Raw genomic sequence first — 25,607 nt, forward strand, 5'->3', positions numbered from 1 at the left:
AACCCCCTTGGCTTAGGTTGCCTGTATTTTGAACTTCCTACTTTTTGCCTTAGCTTCCATTTCCTGAATTTGCTCTGCCATTTTGGTTAGGTAAATACACTAAAAAAAAACCTCTTGTCGGGTTCCTGGTTGCTAGCCTTCATCCAAGCAAATCTTCTCAGACATGTTAGTTTGCGAAAGCAGAGGAGTTGTTGGGACAGATGACTTTTGTCCTAACATTCTGCCCAGCATCAAAGTTACTATTCCTTAGATATATTATTGATCACCTAAGGTGGTGAAGTAGATAGAATGCTGATCCTGGAGACAGGAAGACCTGAGTTCAAATCCAGCCTCAGACGCTTAATAGCTGTATAACCCTGGGCAAGTTATTCAATCTCTGTTTGCCTAAAAAATAGCCCTTCCTGGATGAGTGACTTGTTATAGCAGAGAAGCTTGTATAGCTCAAAGAAACTATAAGCTATGCTGTGCAATGTTACCCAAGACAGAGAGGTCAGAGTGGAGAGCTTTCACAGAAAATAAAAAAGTGACCTACTGGAGAAGGAAATGACAAACCACCATAGTATCTTTTCCAAGAAAACTCCATGGGGTTAAAAATGGTCCATAGGGTCAAAAAAAATCAGACATGACTAAATGACTGAATGACAATAACAAAAATAATATACGTTAATCTACATTTTCATAAATAGGAGATATATTGATTCAAGGAAAGAGAGGGATATGCTGTGCCAGAAAAAGAACATTGGTTACAACTTGGATAGAGCTGCTAGGATAGTCCTGCTATGGATTGGGGAGGGGAGAAGGATTAAAATGGCCCTGGGCCTTAGTCCAATAGAACCAGAAGACCATGTGGGCTAAGGTTTGTTGAACAGACAAGGAAAGTTTGGGAAAAAGTGAACGTGGAGGAGGGGATTTGGTAGAGTCTGGAGGGGCATGGCAGGCAGTGCTGGGGTTGAGGGTAAGTTGAGCAGACAAGGCAATGGGAAACATTGTGCTGGCCTCCAAAGAGCAGACTCAAGGTGAATGGTACAGAGGGATTTCTCGACTACGATAAAATTTATTTATAGTGTGTCTCCATTGTGAAATAGAAGGGGCCATTTTGTCAGTAAAAAAGAGAGATGGGGTCAGAGGACTGGGGAAATGACAAATCCAATCTCTCTTACTCACTACCTGGGTGACCTTGAGCCAGTCCACTTAATCTCATTTATCTTCAGCTTCCTCATCTGTAAAACGAGCCCTTTTTAACAATTTCTTTTTCCTGTTAGTGACATACACTGGAGCTCCCAATTTGGAATCAGAGGGCCTGATCCGAATCCCAACACTGATTCCTCCTACCTATATAGGACAGAGACTGGACCTATGATTTAGAGAAGGGCCGTATAAGGAAACTACCTCTGTCAATTGAAGTTGGCATTTTCTCTGCTACTTGTGATTTTCGGGAGTAATCTAGAAGACTAAGAGGTTAAATGGCTTGTCCAAGATCACAAAGCTAATATATGACAGAGGTGAGACTTGTTGACGAGGTCTTCCTAGTTCCGAGAGCTGCCCTCTATCTCCTACACCACACTACCTGTGTGGCTTTAAGTAAATTGTTTCATCTCTTTGAGTCCTGAACTGTAAAAATGAGGTGATTGAACTAGATGACCTTTATGGTCCCATTAATATTAAATCTACTATCCTTTGGTCTTCCCTAAGAAAAAAATTTAAGTGGGTATGTGAATCCAGTTGAAGCTCCCAGGCAGGACAGGCCTTTTGTCTAGGTTCAGCAAATATTCTTGTATGTGCTATGAATTAATGGATCTTATAAAGGTTGCCCTGTTCCCCGATACCTCTCCCACACTGTTTATACTTTTTCACTCCAGAACAGTGCCTGAGCTTCCCCTATCTGCTAGATATTTACTATTTTGGCTTAACAAGAAATTATATTTTATACCAGATATCCAGCCAGGGCTACCAGTCACACATAAGTTAAGTTTTTAAGCTCGTGCTTCCTAATAATTAGCTGATATTTGGAGATGGGTGTTTTTTAGATTTGAATCCCATAGAGTGATTTGTAACATGGGGCCAAGAAGGTGGGATGCAAAAAGAGAAAAGAGTTTTTTGCCCCCTAGAATTGGACATGATTCTTATCTTCCCTTGGCCATGATCTTGGAAGACATTACAAAAGATAAAGACGGCTTCTTCTCCCTATACTTTCATGTCATTGCTCTCTCCTAGCTCTCCTTCTACTTGGCTGACTTCTTCTTTAACTCCTTTGGCAGATGATGACCCATATCATGTCCCCTAAAAGTGGATTTCCATAGGAATCTTTATGGGGCCCTCTTTTCTCCCTATCTCCTGTCTACTATCGCTCTCTCAGTAACATCAGCTCCTATAATTTCAATACACATCTATATGCATATGACTCTAAGATTTAGAAATCTAACCCTCATCTCTCTCTGTCTTTCTGTTTCTGCCTCTCTTTGTCTGTCTCTGTCTTTGTCTGCCTCTTTCTCTGTGTCTGTTTCTTTGTGTCTCTATCTCTTTCTTTCTGTCTGTCTCTCTTGGTCTGTCTGTTTCTTTCTCTCCATCTGTCAGTCTTTCTCCATATCTGTCTCTGTGTGTCTCTCTCTGTCTCTGTCTCTGTGTGTCTCTCTCTCTTTCTCTGTGTCTCTATCTCTCTGTCTTTGTCTCTCTGTCTCCCTCTCTCTGTGTCTCTCTCTCTCTGTGTCTGTCTTTCTCTGTGTCTGTCTGTCTCTCTCTCTCTGTGTCTGTCTCTGTCTCTGTCTCTGTCTCTCTCTCTCTCTGTCTCTCTCTCTCTCTCTCTCTCTCTCTCTCTCTCTCTCTCTCTCTCTTCCTTCCTCCCTCCCTACTGAGTTCTACTTGCAAGTCACCAAATTCCTATTCAACATTCAAACTGGATGATCCATAGAAAACTCAAAGTCAACATGTCTGCAATAGAACTGATGATCTTTAACAATTCCCTTCTCTTCTAAGCTTCTTTATCTCCGTTGAGGGCACCACCATCCTTCTAGACACTAGGGTTCATAACTCCGGTGTTATCATTAACTCATCACTCTCACTTTCCTCCCAAATCTAAACAGTCCCCATATTTCCTCATTTCTACCTCCATATTTCTCAGCAGTCACTCTACCCACAAGGCTACCATCCTAAATAGAGGCAATCACCTCTGCCTAAACCATTTAAACACCTTCTGAATTGCTCTCTATGGCCCAGGCTTCTCTCCTCTCACATCTATCCTCCACATAGTCTTCAGTGATTTTCATAAAGTAAAGGTCTAATCATGTCAGTTCTCTATTCAAACTTCCATGGCTCCCTGTTACTGGAAAGATCAAATATAAACTCTGCTGTTTGCATTTAATGGCCTTCACAACTTTGCCTCAACCTAACTTTCCAACTTCCTAACTATCACACATGATTCCCTTTTCATATGTATTATAGTTCAGACAAACTGACATCACTGCTCCTCACACGTGACATTCCATCTCTACTTGCACTGACTGTCTTCCATGTTTGGAATGGGATCCCTCTTCACTTCCACCTCCTAGAATCACTAATCTCCTTAAGACTAAGCTTGGGCACCACCTTTGGCCTGAAACCACCCCTAATCCCCACAACTTTTAGTAGCTTCACTCCCATAATTACCTTATAACTATTGCATGTATTTTCTCTATACATCCATGTCTACATTCTGTCTTCTCATGCAGAACTTAAACCCACAGATAGCAGGGACCTCTTTCTTTCTTCATCTTCATCAATCCTGTGCCTAACACAGTATCTGAAACAAAGTAGGTGCTTAATAAATGATTGTTAATTGATTGAACTAAAGTTTGTAAATTGAGCTAAATTAAAAAGGATAAGTTCTCCATATATGACCTGACCAGGCCAAAGTTCAATGGGACTACCATCTTGCTATTTTTGGACACTGTCATAATGGAGCCTATGATAGCATCTGGTTTTTTTCCCTGTCATATCAATACAACTAATTCAAATTGAGCTTGCACTTCTCTGAAAGCCTATATATTTCTAGATAACCTCTTCCTAGTCACATTTTCCCTATCTAATAAATATGAAAATTATTTTAAAAATTTAGCCCTATTAAATTTCATCTCACTGCATTTAACCCAATGTCCTTACCTGCCAAAATGTTTTTGGATAGTGACCCTGTCATCTGCTATGTCTTTATGTATAGATCTGTTCCTTCCTATCCATTAGTAAAACATCTTCACAGCTCCCTACGGCCAACAAAATACAGTTCAAACTCCTCTGCTTGTCATTCGAGGGCTTCCATTATCTATCACCATACTATCTTTCCAAATTGATATAATATTCCTCCCTATACTATATGCTACAGACAAAATGTACTACTCTGTGTCCATGCACTTGGCCCTTTAAAAAAGTTTCCATATTCTTGCTCATGATATTCTCTATGGTTAAGAAATCCTCCCGCTATTTCTCTGCCTGATGAATTCCTACTCATCTTTTAAAGGCCCACCTGAAACGCCAACTACTGAATGAAGCCATTTCTGATTATCTTGTCAGTAATGACCTTGCTTCTTGCATGGAACATAGTAATTTATTTTACACTCATCAGATGCATTGATCACATGTATCAAATATAAAATCTTCTGTTTGGCTTTCAAAGTCCTTCATAAGCAGACTCCTTCCCGCCTTTCCAGTCTTCTTATACCTCATTCCTTCTTGTGTACTCTATGTTCCAGGGACACTGGCCTCTTTGCTGTTCCTCAAAAAAGATGTCCCATCTCCCAGCTCTGGCAATTTGAAGGAAACAGTCCTATTCTCGGGGTCCAAGGTGTACAAATATCAAGTTCTATGCCCTATGCTAAATACTACATATAAATATGATAAATACAATGCAAATTGAAAGCAATCTCAGAAGAAAGGCACAAAGATCATTGCTGAAGTACACATTGAATTAAGCGATTTTTTGGACTTCTTTCTAACTCTGATGTTCTGATTCCATGACTTGTACCCTATTAGACCGTATGCTCCATGAGGGCAACTATCAAATGATACACTGAAGAGTTTCTTTTCCCCAGCATTAGCATGGGACTCTGTACTCTGAACAACAGTAGGTGCTTAACAAATGTCAGTCAAATTGGATCAATCTACATTTAAACACACGCCCCACTAAGACTCAATACTATATCAAAATAAAAACAAGAGAGCCCATTTAGAGCATCCTATTTTACTGCTCCCGTTTCATTACCGGCATTTACACAGTGCATTTAGTGACAACAAATAAATGCTTATTAGCATTCACTTGCTGTATCAGTGACAAAAGTACAGCAGCTGGAGTCGACTCAGTTTTGCCCACATGCTCCATATTGCTGTTGAAGAGGTTTTGCTTCCAAAGCTGTCAGCAGGATTTGTGGTTTCACTGAGGGTGGTCCCCATTTTTCATGGAACAGATAATGCCTTTTAACTGTCTCCAAGTTGGTTTAGCAATCAGATGTCACATGGACAATTCTGCAGAGTTTTATGTAAGCAAATTCCCTATGAAAATCAATGAAGATTTTGCTTACCCAGCAAATTCTAGATAAAAATGTGTAACTATAGATTGGTGAACCCAACCTTCACCCTCTGTCCTCTTGACTATAGTGGCTTCTGCCTTCCTAAAGATGTTCCCAGGGAATATATTCAGAAATATTCATAGATATAATAGTTTCATCATAAAATATTTCATAATTAAGGATAATGTAGTATATGCCTGTTAGCAATACAAAGAGGGTATTGCTTTAGACTAAAATCAAAAATGCAAAAGGACTTAATTTAACTAGTCACTAACCAGGGCTACAGTGCAATGCTGAGTAGCAAAAACTGAGAAGCTATTTAGTTGGATAATCTTCTTCTGCTAGGCTATACTGCATGTATTCTTAGGGGTATTCTTGCAATTCTTGGCCCTAACAGACAAAACAGTATTTTGGGGGAAGCCAAGGCAAGGTCAATGTGCTTCTGGCTCCATAGGCATAGACAGAATATTTCATTGGAATATTTACCCAGGGAATTTTTAAAAGGCCAACCTTTATTAAATATTCAACCACAAAGGATGTTATTTTTATTTATCAAATTAAAGAAACTAAAATTTGACTAAATTCAATTTTTTAAAAATGAAAAACTAAAAATTCCTTTTAAAATGCTCCTTTTAATCAAAACTTTCTCCTTCACTTAAAACCAAAAGTACCTTTTTGGTCTTATCTGTTTCACTAAAATAAGTACCTTTCCAAATGGACCCTGTTTCTCTGAAGAGTCAGTGATGGGGTCTAAGTACTGGTGACCAGAGATGCACCTTTTTGAAATTTAATATTCTTTACTTTTTTGCCTTCTTTGCACATAGTAACCAGAATACCAACGTCTTATATTATGAATTATATATATATTTTATTTTATATATTATATATTACATTTTATATATATATATATATATATATATATATATATATATATATATATATATATATATATATATACAATCTTTTACTCTCAGAGGACTAAAAAGGTAAAACCATATGTAATTGATTTTTTCCCTGTCATGGTTATAGTGAAATGAAGTCCCAAGAGGACTGGGGCTCTGGGGGACAATAGGGAGGCAGAAAATATGTCTGATGTGGACAGGAATTGGACTTTGCCTATTATGATTGATTGATAGTGGAATGGGCATGGCAATGAGAAAGAGAGACAGAGAGAGATGGAGAGACAGAGACAGAGAGATAGAGAGACAGAGACAGAGAGATAGAGAGACAGAGACAAAGAGATAGAAACAGAGAGACAAAGAGAGACAGACACAGACACAGACACAGAAACATAGTTTAAGAGAGTCAAAGAGAGTCCTTAGACTGTGGGTACCCAAGACATTGGATGCCCTGTTGTAGTGAAAAGACAACTAGAACTTCAAAGTGTGCCCAGATACACCCCGTATGTGTTCCTATTCCTAGATTTCATTTTTGCAACTGTTTCTCAGTAGTCCTAATCCCAGATACTACCACCAGCCTTAGGCAGACAAGTACCAGTGGAATATATGTGTCTGTCTGTCTGTATGTATATTTGAAATATCAATTCATATATTAAATATATGCATATATTTGATATATTTCTATATAGTTGATATATAAAACAAATATATATAATATCTGATCTGAGTATTAGTAAAAATTTATTATATATTAACATAATTAATATATTAATATAATAAAATATATTAACCTATACACACACATGCATGTGTACACACACAAGCCACTCAGATATAAGAATACATTTCTCATTAACTAAAATTTGTTAAGAATTTGTGCCTAGTATGTTCTAGGAGAGCAGGTGGGCAGCACAGTGGAGATACTATTGCATCTGGAGTCAGGAAGACTCATTTTCCCAAGTTCAAATCTGACCTCAGACACTCACTATCTGTGTGACCCTGGGCAAGTCACTTAACCCTGTTTGCCTCAGTTTCCTCCTCTGTAAAAAGAAGTGAAGAAGAAAATGGCAAACCACCGAAAGATCTCTTCCAAGAAAACTCCAAATGGTGTGATGAAGAGCTGGACAAGACTCAACGCACGTGTGCCAGGACTGTGCTAGGTACTGGAGACATGAATACAATCATTGACATAATAATAACAAGCATTTCTATAGCACCTACTATGTGCCAGGCACTGTGCTAAAAGTTTTACAACTCTGATCTCCTTTGATCCTCACAATAACCTGGGGAGGTGGGTGCGGTTATTATTCTCATTTTAAAGTTAAGGAAAGTGGATCAGAGAGGTTAAGTGACTTCCCTGAGGTCATACCACTAGTAAGTATTTGACACTGGATTTGAACTCAGGTCTTTCAGGCCCAACACTCTTTCTACTGGGCCACCTCCCTGCCTATTCTCAGGGAGCTTATATTCTAGTAGGCAAAACACCTTAGCATCTAGGCATACAAAGAAAGAAAATTTTTTTAAACAATTCCTGCTCTCAATGAGTTTACATTTTATTGGGTAGGGGTACAAGATATTCATGAACAAGTCAACGTAAAATATGAATTAATTATAATAAATTATTAAGTTCTTTCTAGGTATCAATTATATATTAATCTGTGGAGATTTAAATTTAAAAATGAGATGGTCTTAGCTCCCAAGAAGTTTATGTTTTAAATGAATAGTTAAATAAATAGACTTAAAATCACTTTTAGCAACATCTTGCATTAATGGAAAGCCCTCTCTCTCCTCTCCCTTCTCCCACACCCTGTCCCCTTGCTAATTTATAAATCCTATTTCTTTTTCTTTGTACTGTCTCAAGGAAACAGTCATCTTCTTTTTCATGTGACATATTTTGATTGCAGTGTTTGATTAGAAAACATAAGCATCACCAAAGCCACTTTTATTGACAGCTTGAGTGGAGGCTTAGCTGGCATGCTTATGCAATTTGAGGATGACACAAAGTTAGGAGGTAAGGCTAGCATGTTGCATGATAGAATCACAATAGGAAATGCCTATAATTTGAAATCATAGGCTAGATTTAAGAAAAAAAATTAATAGGTATAAATACAAAATGTTGCTGTTAGGCTCAAGAAACCAACTGCACCAGTAAAGGACAGGGGAAAGAGAAATGCCTTGACAGCCATTTTTTGTGGGGGAAAAAAGAAAGGAATCTTGGTAGACTACAAGATCAACAGAAGCTAAAAGTGTAACAAAGCTTCAAGAAAATTTAGCATCATTTTAAGCCATATTAATAGAAGTACATTGTTTTTGCGCAGGAAGCCCAAAAAGAATTAGATGCAGGATATAATACATACTTGTCAAACTGAATTGTAACAAAATATACTAGTCCTTGAGGGAAGTGACCATGTGGTATTTGCCTTTGTATTTCTCTAAGTGCTTTTAACATGGTAGGCAAGGGCACAATAAATCTTTACTTTGTTGAATTTATTGAATGAATGAATGAGGGAGAGAGGGACAGAGGGAGTAACCATCCCACTATTCTTTGTGTTTCTCAGATGTCAAAGGAAATGTTTTGATTTGTTTATGTTGATTTTAAGAGAGAAAATATAAACTGGAGTCCACAGGATAGTCACTAGGACAATGACAGTAACAGAGCTGATGTTGTGAGGATTCTTTGAATAAGCTTAGAATGAGTAGCAAGGGGGGAAAAAGACTTGGGTAGATCATGGTTCTTGTCTCCAAATATGTGAAACATGACCATGTAGTAGACAGATTAGACTTATTTTGTGCATTTCCAGTGGGTAAAACTAGAATCAGTGAATAGAAAGTTATAGCAAGACAGAATATGATTTAATACAAGGATAAATTCTCCAAGATTAGAGCTTTCTGAAAGTGAAATGGGATACCTTGGGAGATAGTGAGGTTTCCACCAATAGAATCATGTGTGACATGGCCGGTTGGCCACTTGTCAGGAATGTTGTAAAGGGATTCATGCATTAGTTTTTAGTCTGGGATCTAGATTTGGGATAAATAACCACTAAGGCTCCTTCAGTATCTAAGTTTGACTCTTTTTATGTTATACTGAGGCAGCTGGGTGGATGGAATGCCAAACTTAGAGTCAGCAAGACCTGAGTACAAATCCTTTCCCAAATACTGACTTGCTATATGACCCTGAGCAAGTCACTTAAACACCATTTGCCTCAGTTTCCTCATTTGTAAATTGTGATAATAAAGCACCTACTTCACAGGGATGTCGTGAGGATCAAATAAGAATGACATTAATCCTCTTTTCAAAACTTAAAGCACTATATAAATGCTAGTTATACTTTTATTATTATTCATTCATTTATCAATGTTTATTATTATTCTGGATTGTGTCATGGAAAGAAAACCTACTGATTACAATTTAAGGTACAAATCAGTGAAATAAAAAAGAAGGCTTTGTTTCAAGCTTAGTTATAAACCATGGCAAGGAGAAAAATCAGCTGACCCATAAGGAAAGGGAATCTTCATGGAGCAAATGGATTTCTGAATATGGGCAATTTTCCAGAAAAAAAAATACCCTTATAGGCAGTTTGTTTTGTTCCAGGGAAGAGGTCAAAGACTGACTAACCTACTAGCCTACCCTTGGCCTTAACGATCTGAGAGAGTGTAGATTTGGGGGGAGGCGGGGGTTGACCTTGACCAATATGTGGGGTAAAGGAAGGCAGTGTGATTGTCTGTTTCCACTGAAATGGAGACATTCTAAAATAGCATTATTCATGACAATAAAAGGAAAACATAGCTCCTTTCCCTCTCTCACTATGGTGAATGGATTGATAATCTACCCAACCCAATATTGCACCTTTGCCTGAAGCACAAAGAAATGTTTTGTGGAGGGAATGATTATCCCCCATGACATTAAAGTCAAAAGATTGTGGACAAAGTCCAATCATTTCCATCTCCTCTTAATTAAGAATAATAGCTGATGTTCACAAAGTTCCTTAAGGATTACAAAGTACTTATAGTATCTCATTTCAGAGTCCCATTGAAACTTCATAACACCACTGGGCTCTACATGTATTATTAACTTCTATTTTATGGGTGAGGGGACTGAGATTCAGATATGTTAAATGCCTTGCGCATGGTCACAATTAGTGTCAGAAGCGGAATTTAAAACTAAGTCTTTCCCAATTCCAAATCCCTCAGAATTTCTGCTCTACCATGGATAACTTGTCAATGGACAGTTGTAAAATGCTTTAGTGATCACAAAACACTTTATGTACACAATAATATTTGTTCTTCACTATAGTCCTATGATTTAGGTACTATAGATATGATCTTCCCCATTTTATACATGAGATTCAGAGAAGTTACTCATATATAGAGCCATATGGACAGATCCCTCCTGTAGTCAGTCAGAGATTCTTTTTCTCCTTGATGGCTCAACCAAAGTCTCAAGGGTCACATTGGATGGAAGCATTATTTTGTAATGCATAATCAGTCATAGGCAATTAATTGTTTTCTTTCACCATGTGTATTCCACGCTCTTCCATCATCCCATGCCTCATGTTTCCACTTGGCCTTTTATGCTCATCTGCCTGGAGACAGTCGGTGGATAAGTCATTTTGATGAGGGCTGCCTCTGTCTGTTTTTCTCCAGTGCCCTTATTAGCTGTTCCTTGATGTAATTATTTCAATGGGCATTGCAAATGATCATTTATTCTCATACCACTTCTCCAAGAATTTGCCATCATTCATGTTTTACAGACAGAAAATGTGGTAGAGAGAGTCTATTGTGAACTGCCGACAATGTTGGAAATAGAAAAAAAATTAGTTTTAAATTCCAGGCTCAGCATTAGACTGTCTTCTCTCTCAAGGGAAGACAGAAGAACACTGCTCTTTTAGGAAAAATGATCATTGTGGTATATATAATTATTATCGTAACAGTTAACATTCAAATAGTGCTTGAATATTTACAAAACATTTTATATATATGATCTCATTTAGTCCTCACAACATCACTGTGACATATTGTAGATACCATTTTCCCCCATTTTTTAACTGAGGAAACAGAGGTTTATAAAGGTAGTCACAAAGTAAGTGTCAGAGGCAGGATTTCAACCCCAGTCTCTGCTGAACCTAAGTCATGTGCTATTTTTGCTAAATATAAGTGATAGCAACTATTTAAAAAACTATATAGAATTGACTATAACTATGAAGTCTTCTTCCTGGTATTCAAGTATTTATGAAAGAAAATTATTTTGAAGGAACTGTGGTGATTTTGGAGTGAGCTGAGTGAATAAAACCAGGTTAGACCATTTATGACATTACTTTAAACGTATAGTAATAGCTTACATTTATATAATGCTTTGTGGTTACAGAGTGCTGCATGTATTTGCTCTCCATAATAATGTTATGAAGTATGTTGTACAAAACTGAAAAAACTGAAACCCATAGAAGTTAAATGACTTATGACATATAACCAGTAAGTGTTGGGCTCTTCAAACCTGGTCTTCTGACTCCACGTTCAGTGATCTTTCTCCTATAACACTTTCATTTTGGACGTCTAAGACCATAAATAAGACTATTACATTACAAATGCATACTATATGGAATGAAATATTTCACATTTACTATGGATGAGTAGATGTACCAGTTAAATCACTAGCATTTTAATTATGAGAAACTATTTTCCACCAAATAATTATGTAATGTTCCTTTAGTTGCTTGTCCTTGGTTCTCCTAAATACAAAATCTCTCTATGCATCCTTAGAGAGCTTTAAAAGTTATGCAAATGTTCATTTGCTTTGGGTGAATCAGATGTTGTTCTCTCTAAAGGCAAAGGGGTGAACTAAATATTTTTTGAGGCCCTATGATAATTTCCCAGGTGAAATATGTATATATATATATATATATATATATACACACATACATACATATATATACATACATACATATATATACATATACATATATAATCAGTGTTTCTAATATTTACATTTAGATAAATGGTAGAAGTTGATCTGATATTCTGCTAATTGCATTGAGCCCTGCCAGTCTCCCCACTGGCAAAACAAGTATATGAAAAATATATCTTGCCTAGATTCGAACATGTAGTTAAATAGGCAAGGTACCGAATAGTTCACTAATCAGTAGATTTGTATCTATATCTATATTTCTCTACATCTATCTCTATTTCCATTTCTATTTCTACATATTTATCTATATACAACTTAAATCTATTTCAATATATCTATATCCTCTATAGCTATATCTATCCATATATATGTACACACACACATACATACGTATATATACATATATATACATATATATATGTGTGTGTATATATATATATATATGTATATATATATGTATATATATATATCAGCAATCTAGGTCAGGCCTCATCTCTTCATCACTTCTCACCTAGACCAGTGTGTTAGCTTCATTGGTACCCTTGATTTAGAGTTTCATCTCTTAATTCATCCTATACACTCTACTGTCAAAACAGTCTTTGAAAGGTGCTGATATTACCAATTACCTTTGGTCAAAAAACAAAACAAAACAAAACATGAGTGACTCCCTAGTTGTTTCTAGGTGGTTCAGTGGCTAGAGTGCCAGGCCAAGAGTCAGAAAGACCTGAGTTAAAATCTCATCTCAGACATTTAATAGCTGTGTGACCCTAAGTCACTTAACCCTGTTTGCCTCAGTTTCCTCATCTGTAAAATGAGCTGGAAAAGGAAATGACAAACCACTTCAGTTTCTTTGCCAAGAAAACCTTAAATGGGGTCATGAAGAGTCAAGACAGGACTGAACAACAAAATTGTTTCAAGTATAAACTTCAAACCCTTGTGGTGTATTTAAGGTCCCCACCAAACTGGCTCTTGCCTATCTGAAAATAATATTGTAACTTTATTTCAAATTACTTTTCTTTATACTCTTCATGCTTCAACCAAACTAGATTATTAGCTGTTGTCCAAATTCAACTTTCATCTCCTTTTGTTCGGTGTGCCCCTTATGCCTAGAATCTACTCCTTTATCTCCACTTCTCAGATTCCAAATCTTTTTTCTAGGCTCAGTTCAAGCACCATTTTTTCTTATTGCTTCCCCTTCCTCCCCAGCATTTAGAAGCGCAGAATGACTTGCCCAAGGTCACACACACTTTCAGAAGAACTAGATTCTAGCTCTCATTCTGAAACCAATGCTTTTCCCATTTATACCACAATGGACTTCTCTTTCAAGAACTGTTTTACCCACTGTATTAGTTGCTTATCATGTATATTTTCACTATGCTTGAGCTCAACAAGTGAATTTTAAAACGAAATACTGTGAACTATGAGATATATAATAACCATTTTCTGTAGAGAAGTGGGACAAGGATGTGGGATTTCAACTATATAAGGAGCTCTTGGTTGTGAAAATTCCCTTCATTTAAACAGCTTGACAATTCTGTAATTTAGAATTTTAGAGAGTTGACTAGGACATTGAGAAGTTGAGCCTTACCCATATTCACATAGACAATATTTGTCAGAGGAAAGACTTGAACCCATCTTCTTATGACTACAAGGCTTAAGCCACACAACATCTTAAAATAAAAAGACAACATTATATAAGACATGCAATTTAATCCTTGTCAATAAACCAACAAGCATTTATTTATTCAGTACAGTGCCAGGCACTGTGCTAGGCATTGGAGATACAGAGACAGAAATGAAATACTCCTGGGTCTCAAAAAGCTTACGTTTTAATGGAGGAGACAATATGTAAATTTTCAGTCTCTTTTTCAGTGTAGTCTGACTCTTTTTGACCCCATTTGGGGTTTTCTTGGCAGAGATACTAGAGTGGTTTGCCGTTTCCTTCTGCAGCTCATTTTACAGATGGGGAAACTGAAGCAAACAGGGTTAAGTGACTTGCCCAGGGTCACACAGATAGTGAGTATCTGAGGCTGGATTTGAACTCGGGAAGATGAGTCTTCCAGGTTCAGAGTTCTTTATTCACTGCACTACTTAACTGCACCCTCCCAAAAGTAAATATGGAGGTATATATAAGACTTTTAAAGTAGACACAAAGTAATCTTGAATGAGAAGGCATTAGCATTTAAGTTGGTGCTGGTGCACAATCTTGAAGGAAGCTAAACAGGAATGAGGAACTTCAGTCAAAGGGCTGCACTTGAGGACCTAGGCAACATGGGGCCTCCAGACCACAGGTTCTCCACCCCTGAGCTAGGGGTTGCCAAAAGGTGGAGATGAGGAGAGACAGCATTGTAGGCATAGGGGTGGTCAGGGAGAAGCAGTAACAGTGGAAAATGAGATATCCTTTGTGTAGATCAGGGGAAGGACACCTATATGTCTAGACCACAGAATGTATAGAAGGGTGTAATGCGTATGTATACTGTATTGGTAGGAAGGGGGAAGACTGTGAAGAACAGAGGAATTTACACTTAATTCTACTAGCAATAGGGACCCCAGAGTTTACTGAGTAGGGCATATGACAGTCAGATCTAAACCTCAGGAAAATTATTTTGGCAGCTCTGTAAAAGTGAATTAGAAAAAGAAAAAAAATCCATTTGCAAAATACAGGTTTTATTTTTTTACCTAATAAGGTCCTTATAATAAAATTCGACACTTTTAGAACGTTTGGGTTGAATTAACATTTCCAAGACAATAAGAAAGTGTTTCAGCGAAAAGAACAGGGGCCTCAGAAAAACTCCTGGGGACCCACCATTACTTCCCACTAGATTGTCCTGTGGGTGGAATGGACCTACTTCTGGGAAGGATCTCCCTGAGAGGCTCCCTCACCCATCCCCACCTCAGACCATTGCCTTATCCTAACCAATTTGGACCCACTAAGAGCTCTGGTACTGGTGGAAGAGGAGAGTTCTTTATATATATATATATATATATATATATATATATATATATATATATATATATATATATATATATATATATATATATATATATATATATATATGTGTGTGTGTGTGTGTGTGTGTGTGTGTGTGTGTGTATACACACACACATATATACATATATGTATATATGCATATATAACTTTAACATATAAATATAACATTTAATGTAGATATGCAAATCTAGATATATGCATGTCTTTATAAATAGCGACAGCTATAGCCTTGAAGATTTTCCTTTTCTTTCACATTTTAAGACCTGGGAATTCCCCGCAGCTCACTCTAGAACTCCAGGCAAAGACAGATGCTTAAGAGCAAGCATGATAAAACTCTCAATGTTTTTCTCTTCCCTGGGGGCTGGCATCATCTCAGGGTCCCAGGAAGCTGCAATGCCAAATATCTCAAGCAGCTGACGAACTAGGAGGAGGAAGACCAAGAAGGAAGCAAAGCAATTCTGCGGCGGATGGCGAGGACTACTGAATGATTATTTCAGCGATTTTAAGAATGCAAACCCCCTAGGACCACGGACCACGTAGGGCTGAAGAAAGCCCCAGACTAAATACTTCAAGATTTGTGGGGCGATGGGTGGTTATTCCCAGAACCTGTCTTCTCCTGTGCTCTTGTCCACGACCTCTCAGAGTCTAAGAAGCTCGAGCTTGGGGAGTGGATATGAGATTTCTCCTCCAACCCTCTCAGCTGGCTGCAAACTCTTGTAGATTCAGGCAACACTTTTCCATGCGAGGCTGGAGCGCGAAAGCAGTGCAAAGACAACCATTTTAATAGTGAATTTTAGATTGTCTTTAGCTCCCTTGCTCCTTCACGGGAAGGGGGGGATTCCAAAACCATACTGCCTCCCCCAACCCACTCTGCCTTCATCTCGTCTCCCTCCTTCTCCCCCACCCCCACCCCTGTTGCCCCTAGATCAAGCATCTCCCGCCTCCACATCCTTTCCCAAGGCTGGTGTACGCGCGCCTTTGAGCCCAGCAAGGGCTGCCGCGGTGAATGCAGCCACCTCCTCCGGGAGGTCAGGGGGGCTTGACCCTAGGCTGAGAGAGCCGCTCCCCTCCTCCAGTCAGGGTGAATGGTCTCGTGCCAGTGCGGCGCAGCTGCCGCTGAAGCTGCAGCCACTGGCCCGGGACTCCCCACCCTTGAGCTTGAGCCCATACCCCAGCGCTGCTCCCTCGGGGCGGGATCCACGAGGATTGCCCTGCGGCCGCCACCTCCTCCTACTTCTCTTCCTCTACCCCAGACGTGGAGTGAAGAGTCTCGGAAGCCAGGGCATCGGCCCTGTCCTGGCTAGCCTCCTCTTCCTCTTCCTCGTCCTCCTCCTCCTCCTCTTCTTCCTCGTCCTCCTCCCTCCTCCTTCCTCCTCCTCCTCTTCGTCCTCCTCCATCATCGTCTCCTCCTCCTCCTTCTCCACCTCCATCAATCCCCTTCCTGCTGCCGCTCCTGCCCCCGGTGGATGCCATCCCGGAGCCCGCGTGCTGCCACCGCTGCCGCCACCGGGGAGGGGGGCTCCCGGGTCCGCCGGCTCAGCCCGGGAAGGCGTACATGCCCCGGCTCCCCTCGGCTCTCACCAGCAGCATGCTTTATTTCCAGATGGTGATCATGGCAGGGACGGTGATGCTGGCTTATTACTTCGAGTACACGGACACGTTCACCGTCAATGTACAGGGCTTCTTCTGCAACGACAACGCCTACCGCAAGCCCTACCCGGGCCCGGAGGACAGCAGCGCCGTGCCGCCCGTGCTCCTCTACTCGCTGGCTGCTGGGGTCCCCGTCCTAGTGGTAAGCAGAGAGAGGCGGGGGTTGGGTGGGGGGTGCCCACTCCACTCGAGATCGCCTTTGACTCTTGTTCTCTTTTCCTCTGGTTCTTGCCTCCTCCCCCCACCCCCATCACCCCAGCAGCCCTCTCAGGTGCCCAGATGTGTGCTAGCATCTCCTTCTAAGTTTCTTCAACTTGTTGGAAACCCCTTCCCCAGACAACACTCTTTGAGGGGACTGGGGCATATGTGTGAGTTGGGGGAGGAAAGTCCACCGGGCAGTCAACTGTCGACTGTCTTCAGGTCTACCGTCTTCTCTTCTTCAGACCCCCACAATGGCTGCTAATGTTGGCTTCTTGTGGGTAGGGGTAGGGGGTGGAAAACAGTCAGGGCAGAGGGGGGAAGGGAGAGAGGTAGAATAGGAGAAATAATAATCTTCACCGTGAATTTTTATCTCTACCCTCTCCAGGTTAGTGCTGAGTTCTTGTGGCCACTGGGGAGGTGTGTGGGGGTGGGGGAAGGGGGCTGATAATGGGATGGTCATGAAGGAGAGGAAAGCATTCCCGGTTCTCCCATTCTGGTCGCTTAGACCATCTAACACTGCCCTTCCCAATATTAAACAGTATAGCTGGAGTGATGACTGAAAATTTAAAAAAAAAAAAAACTATCAATGGGACTAAGCAATCGTCAGTGTTTTGAAAAGAAAGTGACTAACCTTGACATAGAAATCCCTAGCTTGGAAAAAAAAAAAAGAGGAGTGGGGGGAGAGAAACAGTTTGGAAATCAAGAGAGCACACGATTTCATTTAATGCAGTTTTATTTTATCAAGCATCTTAAATCTTGTTAGTTTAGACAATTTTATTTAGGATTCCAGTTAGCAACTAATTTATAGACCCCTGTATCTTCTATATAAATGGGATGTGTGCATATATGCATCTAAATATGTATGTATATTTACTGCTACTTTATATTTAAAATAAATATATTATTGTACATAAAGTTGGTAACTCCAACAACAGCTATTATTAATTATTTTCTTTAGAAAAATCTTACACATCACGCAGGCATTTCCACTCCTATGTGTTTCATCAGATGTCAAAGAGGAGACTAGAAAATGAATCTAGATGGGAAGGAGAAACTTGAGTTGAATATGGACATGCTGAACTTCACTGAATCCTGATTTTATTTGAACTGAGCTCCCTGTATCAATGTTGATTGAAACCCCTCCCCACCTGTCATCCTGTGTCATTCTTGTCCGTGCTTTCCCATAAGCCCTTCACAAAGGCACTACCCAGGGCACTAGAGGCCTTCTTCTTGTTCTTTCATGAGAATCTGTGAATGTGCACATTGTAATATCAAATGATAAGAACTTCTGTTCTCTGCAATTAATATGTACAAACACGGCTCTAAGTTTTACATATGTTTTTATTTTGCTGTAGACGCTATGAATTCATAAATTCAAAATCAAAAAGAGGGTTTTGAAATAGAAGTTTCTGGTTCAGCAGATAATTGTTGAGTTTGTACTATAGTACTCTGTTGGGTGGAGATGGAATAGTGTGATCAATATGACTTTGAACTAGCCTTCCGGGGGGAAGGGGAAGAATATACATATACACAAATTGTTAGAATACAAAATAGTGTGGAAGCCCACGATGATATGTATAAGTTAGGAACAAGAAGGTGTCTCTTTATGATAGGGATTGAACAAAAAAAATCGAAGGAAATATTTCTTGAGAATAACTTTTGTTTTTTTTTTACTGAGTACACTCTCCTGATTATGACTTCACATTCAGTTCTAGCACAATGATTCATAATCTATTATACCTTCCACTAGAAATCTTTATTGCCATTTGCTTTTTATCATATTGCCAATTTGCTAGAATGTGTCATAGACTCCAAATTCAGCCTGTTTTTGATTTTAGGATGGAAAAATCATTCTGTTACTTTGGGACTTTCAGTACTGTTTGTATGATTGTTTTAAAAGATTCTCTTTTTCAGGCTTATATTTTCCAGTGGACTGAATAGTTCAGTGATTTGTCAGGGGGATTAAAAAAAAACAGGTTGTTGCTTCCAGGTCACTAGCTTGGATATTGGCATAATCAATAGTGGCTTTAACTCTTTCCTGGATAATGTCTGTTCAGTATGTGAGTCCAAGGACTTTCCAGGCCCCATGAATTTATCCATGACTAGAGGTTATGATTAATAATTAGTATCATTTTGAATCAGAGTACTAGGTTGTTTTCATCTTTGCAAGGGGCACTCTCTTAAAAACAGGCAAGAAGATGGATAGTGAAGCATGATGAGACAGTATATATAATTTTGCATCTTATTTGCATCTCTTTGAATAGTGGTAGTGGGGTGGGGTGGGGAAAGAGAAATGTGAGTAATTCTGAAGAGAAGAAAGGAATAGTAGGGGAAAGACTGGGCTGTGAAGGTGAGGGAGGAATCCAGACTAAGATATCCTGCTCTTCTCACTCTTCATTGAGGAAAGATGCCCTCTATAGACTTGGGAAAAAGGAGGAAAGAATTCTATTTTTTTTATTCTTTAAATAGTATACAAGTCAATTACTCTAATCCATAGGAATTCACATTTTTAGCAGCTACTGTGACAAAATGGTGACAAATTCAATTCACATTAAAAAATTCCATTTATAGTGTAATATAGAAAAAGTTGAAACTTGCAATCAGAAAATCAGGGTTGGTCTGCCACTTAACAACTCTGTAACACACATTAGATTTAACTTTTTAAGATCTCAGTTTTCTCACCTGTAAAACTGTATACCTATGAATGGATGATCTTGAAGTCAACTTGTGTATCTGAGATCGAATACTCCAGTCTAACAAAAAATGAATGACTCCTTGTTCCTCTCTATCTTTCACCACCTTGACTGTAGTGATAAAGCATCTTTAGGAAAACATCTCCTAGCCTTTGCTCTGGAATCCTAAGATTTCTTACCCCTCACTATCAACAGTGGATTTTTTTTTGTGCACTTCTAAGATAGAAATCACAAAGTTAAATATAGTGAATTTCTTTCAGATCAGATAGATGCTCAATGGTATTTCTTTCTTTTTAAATATAGGAAGAGAAAGTCATCAGAAATTCCTGATCAGTCATATTGTGCCTGGAATTTAGATTTTGTTACTTAGATGCTTTGCATTATAAATCCTGTAAAAAATAGTTACTCACTATTTAGCCTGATCTGCTTATCACTTGACACAGCAAAAAGGCATCAATAACCATAGATATTTATGCTCTAAATTACAAAGGAGAAGCTGACCTGGATTGTTAGAGGAATTGTCCTCCTCTGGGAGTTCCCTATAAAAATTATATCATAGATCCAGTTCTTATCTTCTATATGGTACTTTTAAAAATATGTAAAGCCCTTCATAGACACATTCAGACACATATGCATATATGTACGTGTACATATATGTTTGTATGTATATTTGTGTGTATATATATGTGTGTGTGTGTATATATATATATGTATATATATATATATATATATATATATATATGATGTAGACATAGACATAGATACAGAGTGTTCCCAAAGTCTCAGTGCAGGTTTAAACTTGAATAGCTAAGCCTTGAGAACATCCTGTGGTAGGTACTATAGGTATTATTATTCACATGTCACAGATGAGGAAACCGAAGATCTGAGAGCTTAAGTGACTTGTGCATGGTCACATAGATAATAAGTGACTGAGGAAGGATCTGAACTTGGGTTCTTCTGACTCTAAGTCCAGCATTCGATCCTTTATACCCTTCCTTGTCAAATAATACAGGCCACATGTGGCCCATAACACTCTTGAATGTAGCCAAAAGCAGATTAAAATATAATTGGGACATATTTAGCCAAATAAATAAAAACAGTAAAATATAGATAATGCTAATACATAATTTTTTAAGTCAATAATGACTGGCAGGGAGCCTTATACATGGTTTTGGGGGCCTCAGTTTCTGAGTTTGACACCCCTGTTCTTGACCTTGCTTTCTCTATCATAGGTACTGTTTAATTCTGATTGATTAAATGACCTTTATCACCCATGGTTAGTCAGAGTGTCCTATGCTCTGATCAACCTTCTTCTGATAATTAGGTTCAGTTCTGGGTGCCATATTTTATTAAGAATATTGTTAAGCTGGTGAGTGTCCAACGAACAGTGACCAGCGTGGTGAAAGTCCTCAAGAAGGTGCTACATGAAGATCAGTTGATAGAATTAGGGATGTTTAAAATGGAAAAGAAAAGGCTTAAGGGGGCCATGCCTTCAAGTGTATGAAGTGCTTCCAGGTGAAAGAGGAATTGTATGTGTTTTGCTTAATCCCAGAAGCCAGAACTAGGAGCAATAGGTAGGAGTTTTATCGAAGGAAGATTTAGCTGATATAAACAGGAGCTTCCTAGGAATCAGGGTTACTCCAAAGCATTGTCCTTTGGGCTGGCCTAGATGGTCTCTGAGGTCTCTCCCAACCCTCAGATTCTGTGATTCTTTTTAATGCCCTGCTTTGGAAACCAGCGGAATTCTTCTTTGCTACGAGAGATTCTTCACATGTAGGGTCGGCTATGGAGAAAATTATTTTATTCAGATATCAGTTTAGCTTGGTGGTCTCAGAATCCTTTTCAAACTCCAAGATTCTATTGAGAATCATGCCTTCTGCTCCGAGAACTTCACACATGGTGACTACTGGCAGCCATCATCCAACTGGTCTCTGTGTTTTCTGAATGATACCTAATAAAAGAGTCACATTCTTCAACTAGAAGTGATCCCTCTCTTCCTAATTTTTTTTCCTCTCTTGTTTGACCTACATGTCTAACCCTCTAGCAGGTTATGTGCTCCATGAGTATAGGAACTGGGTCATTCTTCATCTTTGTATCTTCAATATCTAGCTTAGTGCAATGAATATAGCAGGCCTTATTGAGGCAATGTGGTATAGTGGTTAGAGCACTGGATTGGTATTTCAGAAGATGGAATTTTGAGTTCTTCTTCAGATGCTTACTAGCTATGTGACACTGAGAGCAAATCACTTAATATTTCTCAGCTTCAATTTACGCATCTTTAAAATGGCAACCATAAAGTGCAATTACCTCAAAGGGTGGTTATGAGGATCAAATTATAAACCTTTCTCTCGTTCTCTCCCTCTTTCTCTCTCCCTCTCTTTCTCTGTCTCTTTCCTGTTCTCTCTGTTTTCTCTTTCCCTCTCTCTTTCTTCCTCCTTTACCTCTTATAGAGTGTTAGAAAATAACTCTGTACTTTATTAGAACTGGTGAAATTAATGCCAGGTAAAGGTAGCTTTGGATGAGAAGGCCCTTATTCCATCACTTCTAATGCCCTGCCCATCCAAGAAAGCCATCCTCACTCGGAACTAGAGAATTGGGAGGATATTGCAGCTGCTGTTGTTTCTCCTATTCCTGTAATTCCAAGAGAATGGGTGTCACTACAGGAGAAGAAAATGGCAGTGAGGGATCTTGTATCTGGTGCATCATCCCTCAGTAAAGGCAATGGTGGCAAAGCTCGCATGATGTCTCATCACTACTTGGACTTGCCAAAATGGCAGATCTCTCTTGTTTCTTCTTCCCTACCACTAAAAGTACAAAAAGTGCCTATTGATGAACATTTTGGCCTGGAAGAAGTTTCTGATTGCCCCATGCAGTCCTCTTAGCAGAATATAAATTTCTTGAATTCAGGAACTCTTTGATCTTTATCTTTATAAACTCAATGCTTAGCATTGTGTGTTGTACATAGTAGGTGTTTAATAAATGCTCATTGATTGAAATGGTCCTAGTAGAAAGACTGCTGGATTTGAAATCAGAGGACTTATAAATCAAAGATCAGAAAATTAATAATAAACTAGCATTTGTAGAGTGCTCTAAGGCTTTCAAAATACTTTTCAAATATTGCCTCTCGGTTTTTTTCCTCATAACTCTGGGAAATAGGTTCTAATTGGCTATTATTCCCATCATTCTACAGATGAGGAAATTGAGTATGAGAGAGGCTAGGTGATTTGTTCAGAGTCACAGCCCTAGGAAGGAGGTGGTATTATTATCATCCCTATTTCACAGATAATAAAACTGAGTCTGAGACATTAAGTAACTTGCCCAAGGTCAAACAGCTAGTTAGCATCTGAAGCTGGATTTGAACTCAGGTCTCTCTGACTCCAGGCCCCCACTCTATCCACTGTACCACCTAGTTGCCTCCATAATGAATGATTGAAATGGAAAGCACCTTAGATGTCCAATCAAGTTCACAAAGGTAAGGTAGCACAGCATTTGAACCCAAGTTCATTGTCTCCAAATCCATGAAGCCATGCTTTTTCATTTCCTCATATTAATCCTGTTTTCCTCATTTATTCCTTCTGTGCCTTAAAGCAAGTTAATTACTATTTCTTAGGGTCAGCTTTCTCATTTGTGAAATGAGATTAGACTAGATTGGTGTACTGCAGTGGAAAAAAATGCTATTTCTTGAGGACTTTGGGTTGAAATCCAGGTTCTGCCATTTACTGCCAGTGTGACCTTAAGCAAATCATTTAACCATTCTCTGCCTCTACTTCCATAACTGTTAAAAGAGACAATTGCACTAGATCACTTCTAAGGTCTCTTCCAGCTCCAAATTCATTATTTATAACCTCAAAGGTACCTTCCAGACCTTAATTCTTATCCTGGGATTCTAAATATGAGGTTTGTTAATTAGATCATTATGTCCCTTTGTTTAGTAATGAACTCTGCCTTTGTTTTTAGGAATAACTCAATTACATCACAATCTTTAGAATAACTGCAAAGTCAATGGTCCTTCCCCTATGGTATTCTTAATCTCCCTCAAATAGAATATATGAAAGAAAAAATATTGAGAAGGCTAAAGACCAGAACGAATAGTGTTGCAAAATAAACATTAAAGACAATGAGAGGCATTTTTCAAAGCTGTGTTCATAGAGTTAGAGCTAGAAAGGATATTAGAGATGACCTAATCCAAATCCTTCATATTACAAGTAAGGAAACTGAGGCCTGCCCAAGGTACTAACACAGGAAGAAAGTGACAAATCCAGGATTTGGACCCAGGACTTCATTTGCTCATTCAACAAACATTTATTAATCACCTGTTATGTGTCAGGTCCCACGTCGGATGCACAAGGGGATTATATCCTGATGGGAGACCCAACACATTAACAGTCAGTCAGTCAGTCAACAAGCATTTATGAAGAGTTTATTATATGCCTGGCACTGTTCCAAGCCCTGGTCATACAAGCAGAAGGAAAGAAAGCCTCTGTTCTCAAGAAGCTTACATTCTAATAGGAGAAGACAACATTTTTAAAAAGCTGAAAGGTGGGGAGGGGAAAATACCAGCAGTGTCATAATAGAGATGGTCCAGAGTTTATCATGGAGACGAATGAAGATATGGCTTTTCTGGGTAACCTTTTTACATGGAGATTCAATCAGAGGGAGAGGCACAAGAGGGTGGAGGGTACTTCCAAACTGAATTTCAGGGACAGAGTAAAGTGTCAGGGTGAAGAGTTGGGGCATGGTAAAGGAAGTCTGAAGTACAGATAGGAGAGGAATGAGAATAGAAATATATACATATTAGTAAATTGAAAATGATTTTTAGACAGCCCAGGACTAGGAACTTGGTGAGGACAGGGATTAGGACAGCTCTTACAACTTCATCGCTAGTGTCCTTGCTACTGGGCTGCACAAAAGAGTAAGACATGGAGCAAAAGGGGCAATGTTGACCAGTAGCAAAGATCCTTTCATGCCTTTGTTGATAGTTTTCATGAGTTTCTGGGGTAAGCCTTGGTGATAATAGTAGCCTCAATTTATAAAGACTTTAAGTTTTAGGAAATGGTCTTTGCTCGCACTAATAATAACTAGCATTTATGTAATACTTTAAGGTTTAAAAAGTGTTTTACTTATATTATTTCATTTGATCCTCACAATGATCCTATGAGAGGGGCAGCTAGGTGGCATGGTGAGTAGAGAACTGGCCCTGGAGTCAGGAGGACCTGAGTTCAAATGTGACCTTAGACACTTGACACACTAGCTGTGTGACCTTGGGCAAGTCACTTAACCCCAATTGCCCTTCCTTCCCCTCAACCCCCCAAAAAAAGAAAAAAAAGAAAAACAATAATCCTGTGAGGTAGGCTCTATTATTCCCATTTAATAAATTAGAAAACTGAGATTAAGAGAGACTATCTCCCCCAAGGTCAAGGAGTGTCTGGAATCAGTTTCTAACTTGGGTTTTTCCTGACTTCAAGTCCAACATTCATCCACTGCAGTACCTAGCTGTCAACAACGCTATGAAATATGTAGGGCAAATATTATTGCTCTCATTTTACAAATGAGGAAACTGAGTCTCAGAGCGGGACAGAAGCTTGTTTATAGCCATACAGTCCTCTTTGTTGAGAGTCACTCACATTTTCCCATTACTCAGGCTCAAAATTTTAGTGTTTTAAAGTCTACCCTGCGGTTGGCTCAGAATCAAAGAATCCCAGAATTTAGAGGTAGAAGGACCACGATGACCCTGTAATA

At 38.9% G+C, this 25,607-nt stretch overlaps 1 protein-coding gene across 1 annotated transcript in view; it reads left to right on the forward strand.

The window, feature by feature from the left end:
* The first annotated feature begins 16,765 nt into the window (after window positions 1–16,765).
* Window positions 16,766–25,607, forward strand: part of PLPPR5 (phospholipid phosphatase related 5) — a 169,894-nt gene continuing 161,052 nt past the window's right edge. The window contains exon 1 of the mRNA XM_036769348.1: window positions 16,766–17,116. Coding sequence (XP_036625243.1) covers window positions 16,880–17,116 — 237 coding nt within the window. The 5' untranslated portion in view covers window positions 16,766–16,879. The remainder of the gene's footprint in view (window positions 17,117–25,607) is intronic.

Source organism: Trichosurus vulpecula, chromosome 7 (assembly GCF_011100635.1).
Source record: "Trichosurus vulpecula isolate mTriVul1 chromosome 7, mTriVul1.pri, whole genome shotgun sequence".
Classification (NCBI taxonomy): domain Eukaryota; kingdom Metazoa; phylum Chordata; class Mammalia; order Diprotodontia; family Phalangeridae; genus Trichosurus; species Trichosurus vulpecula.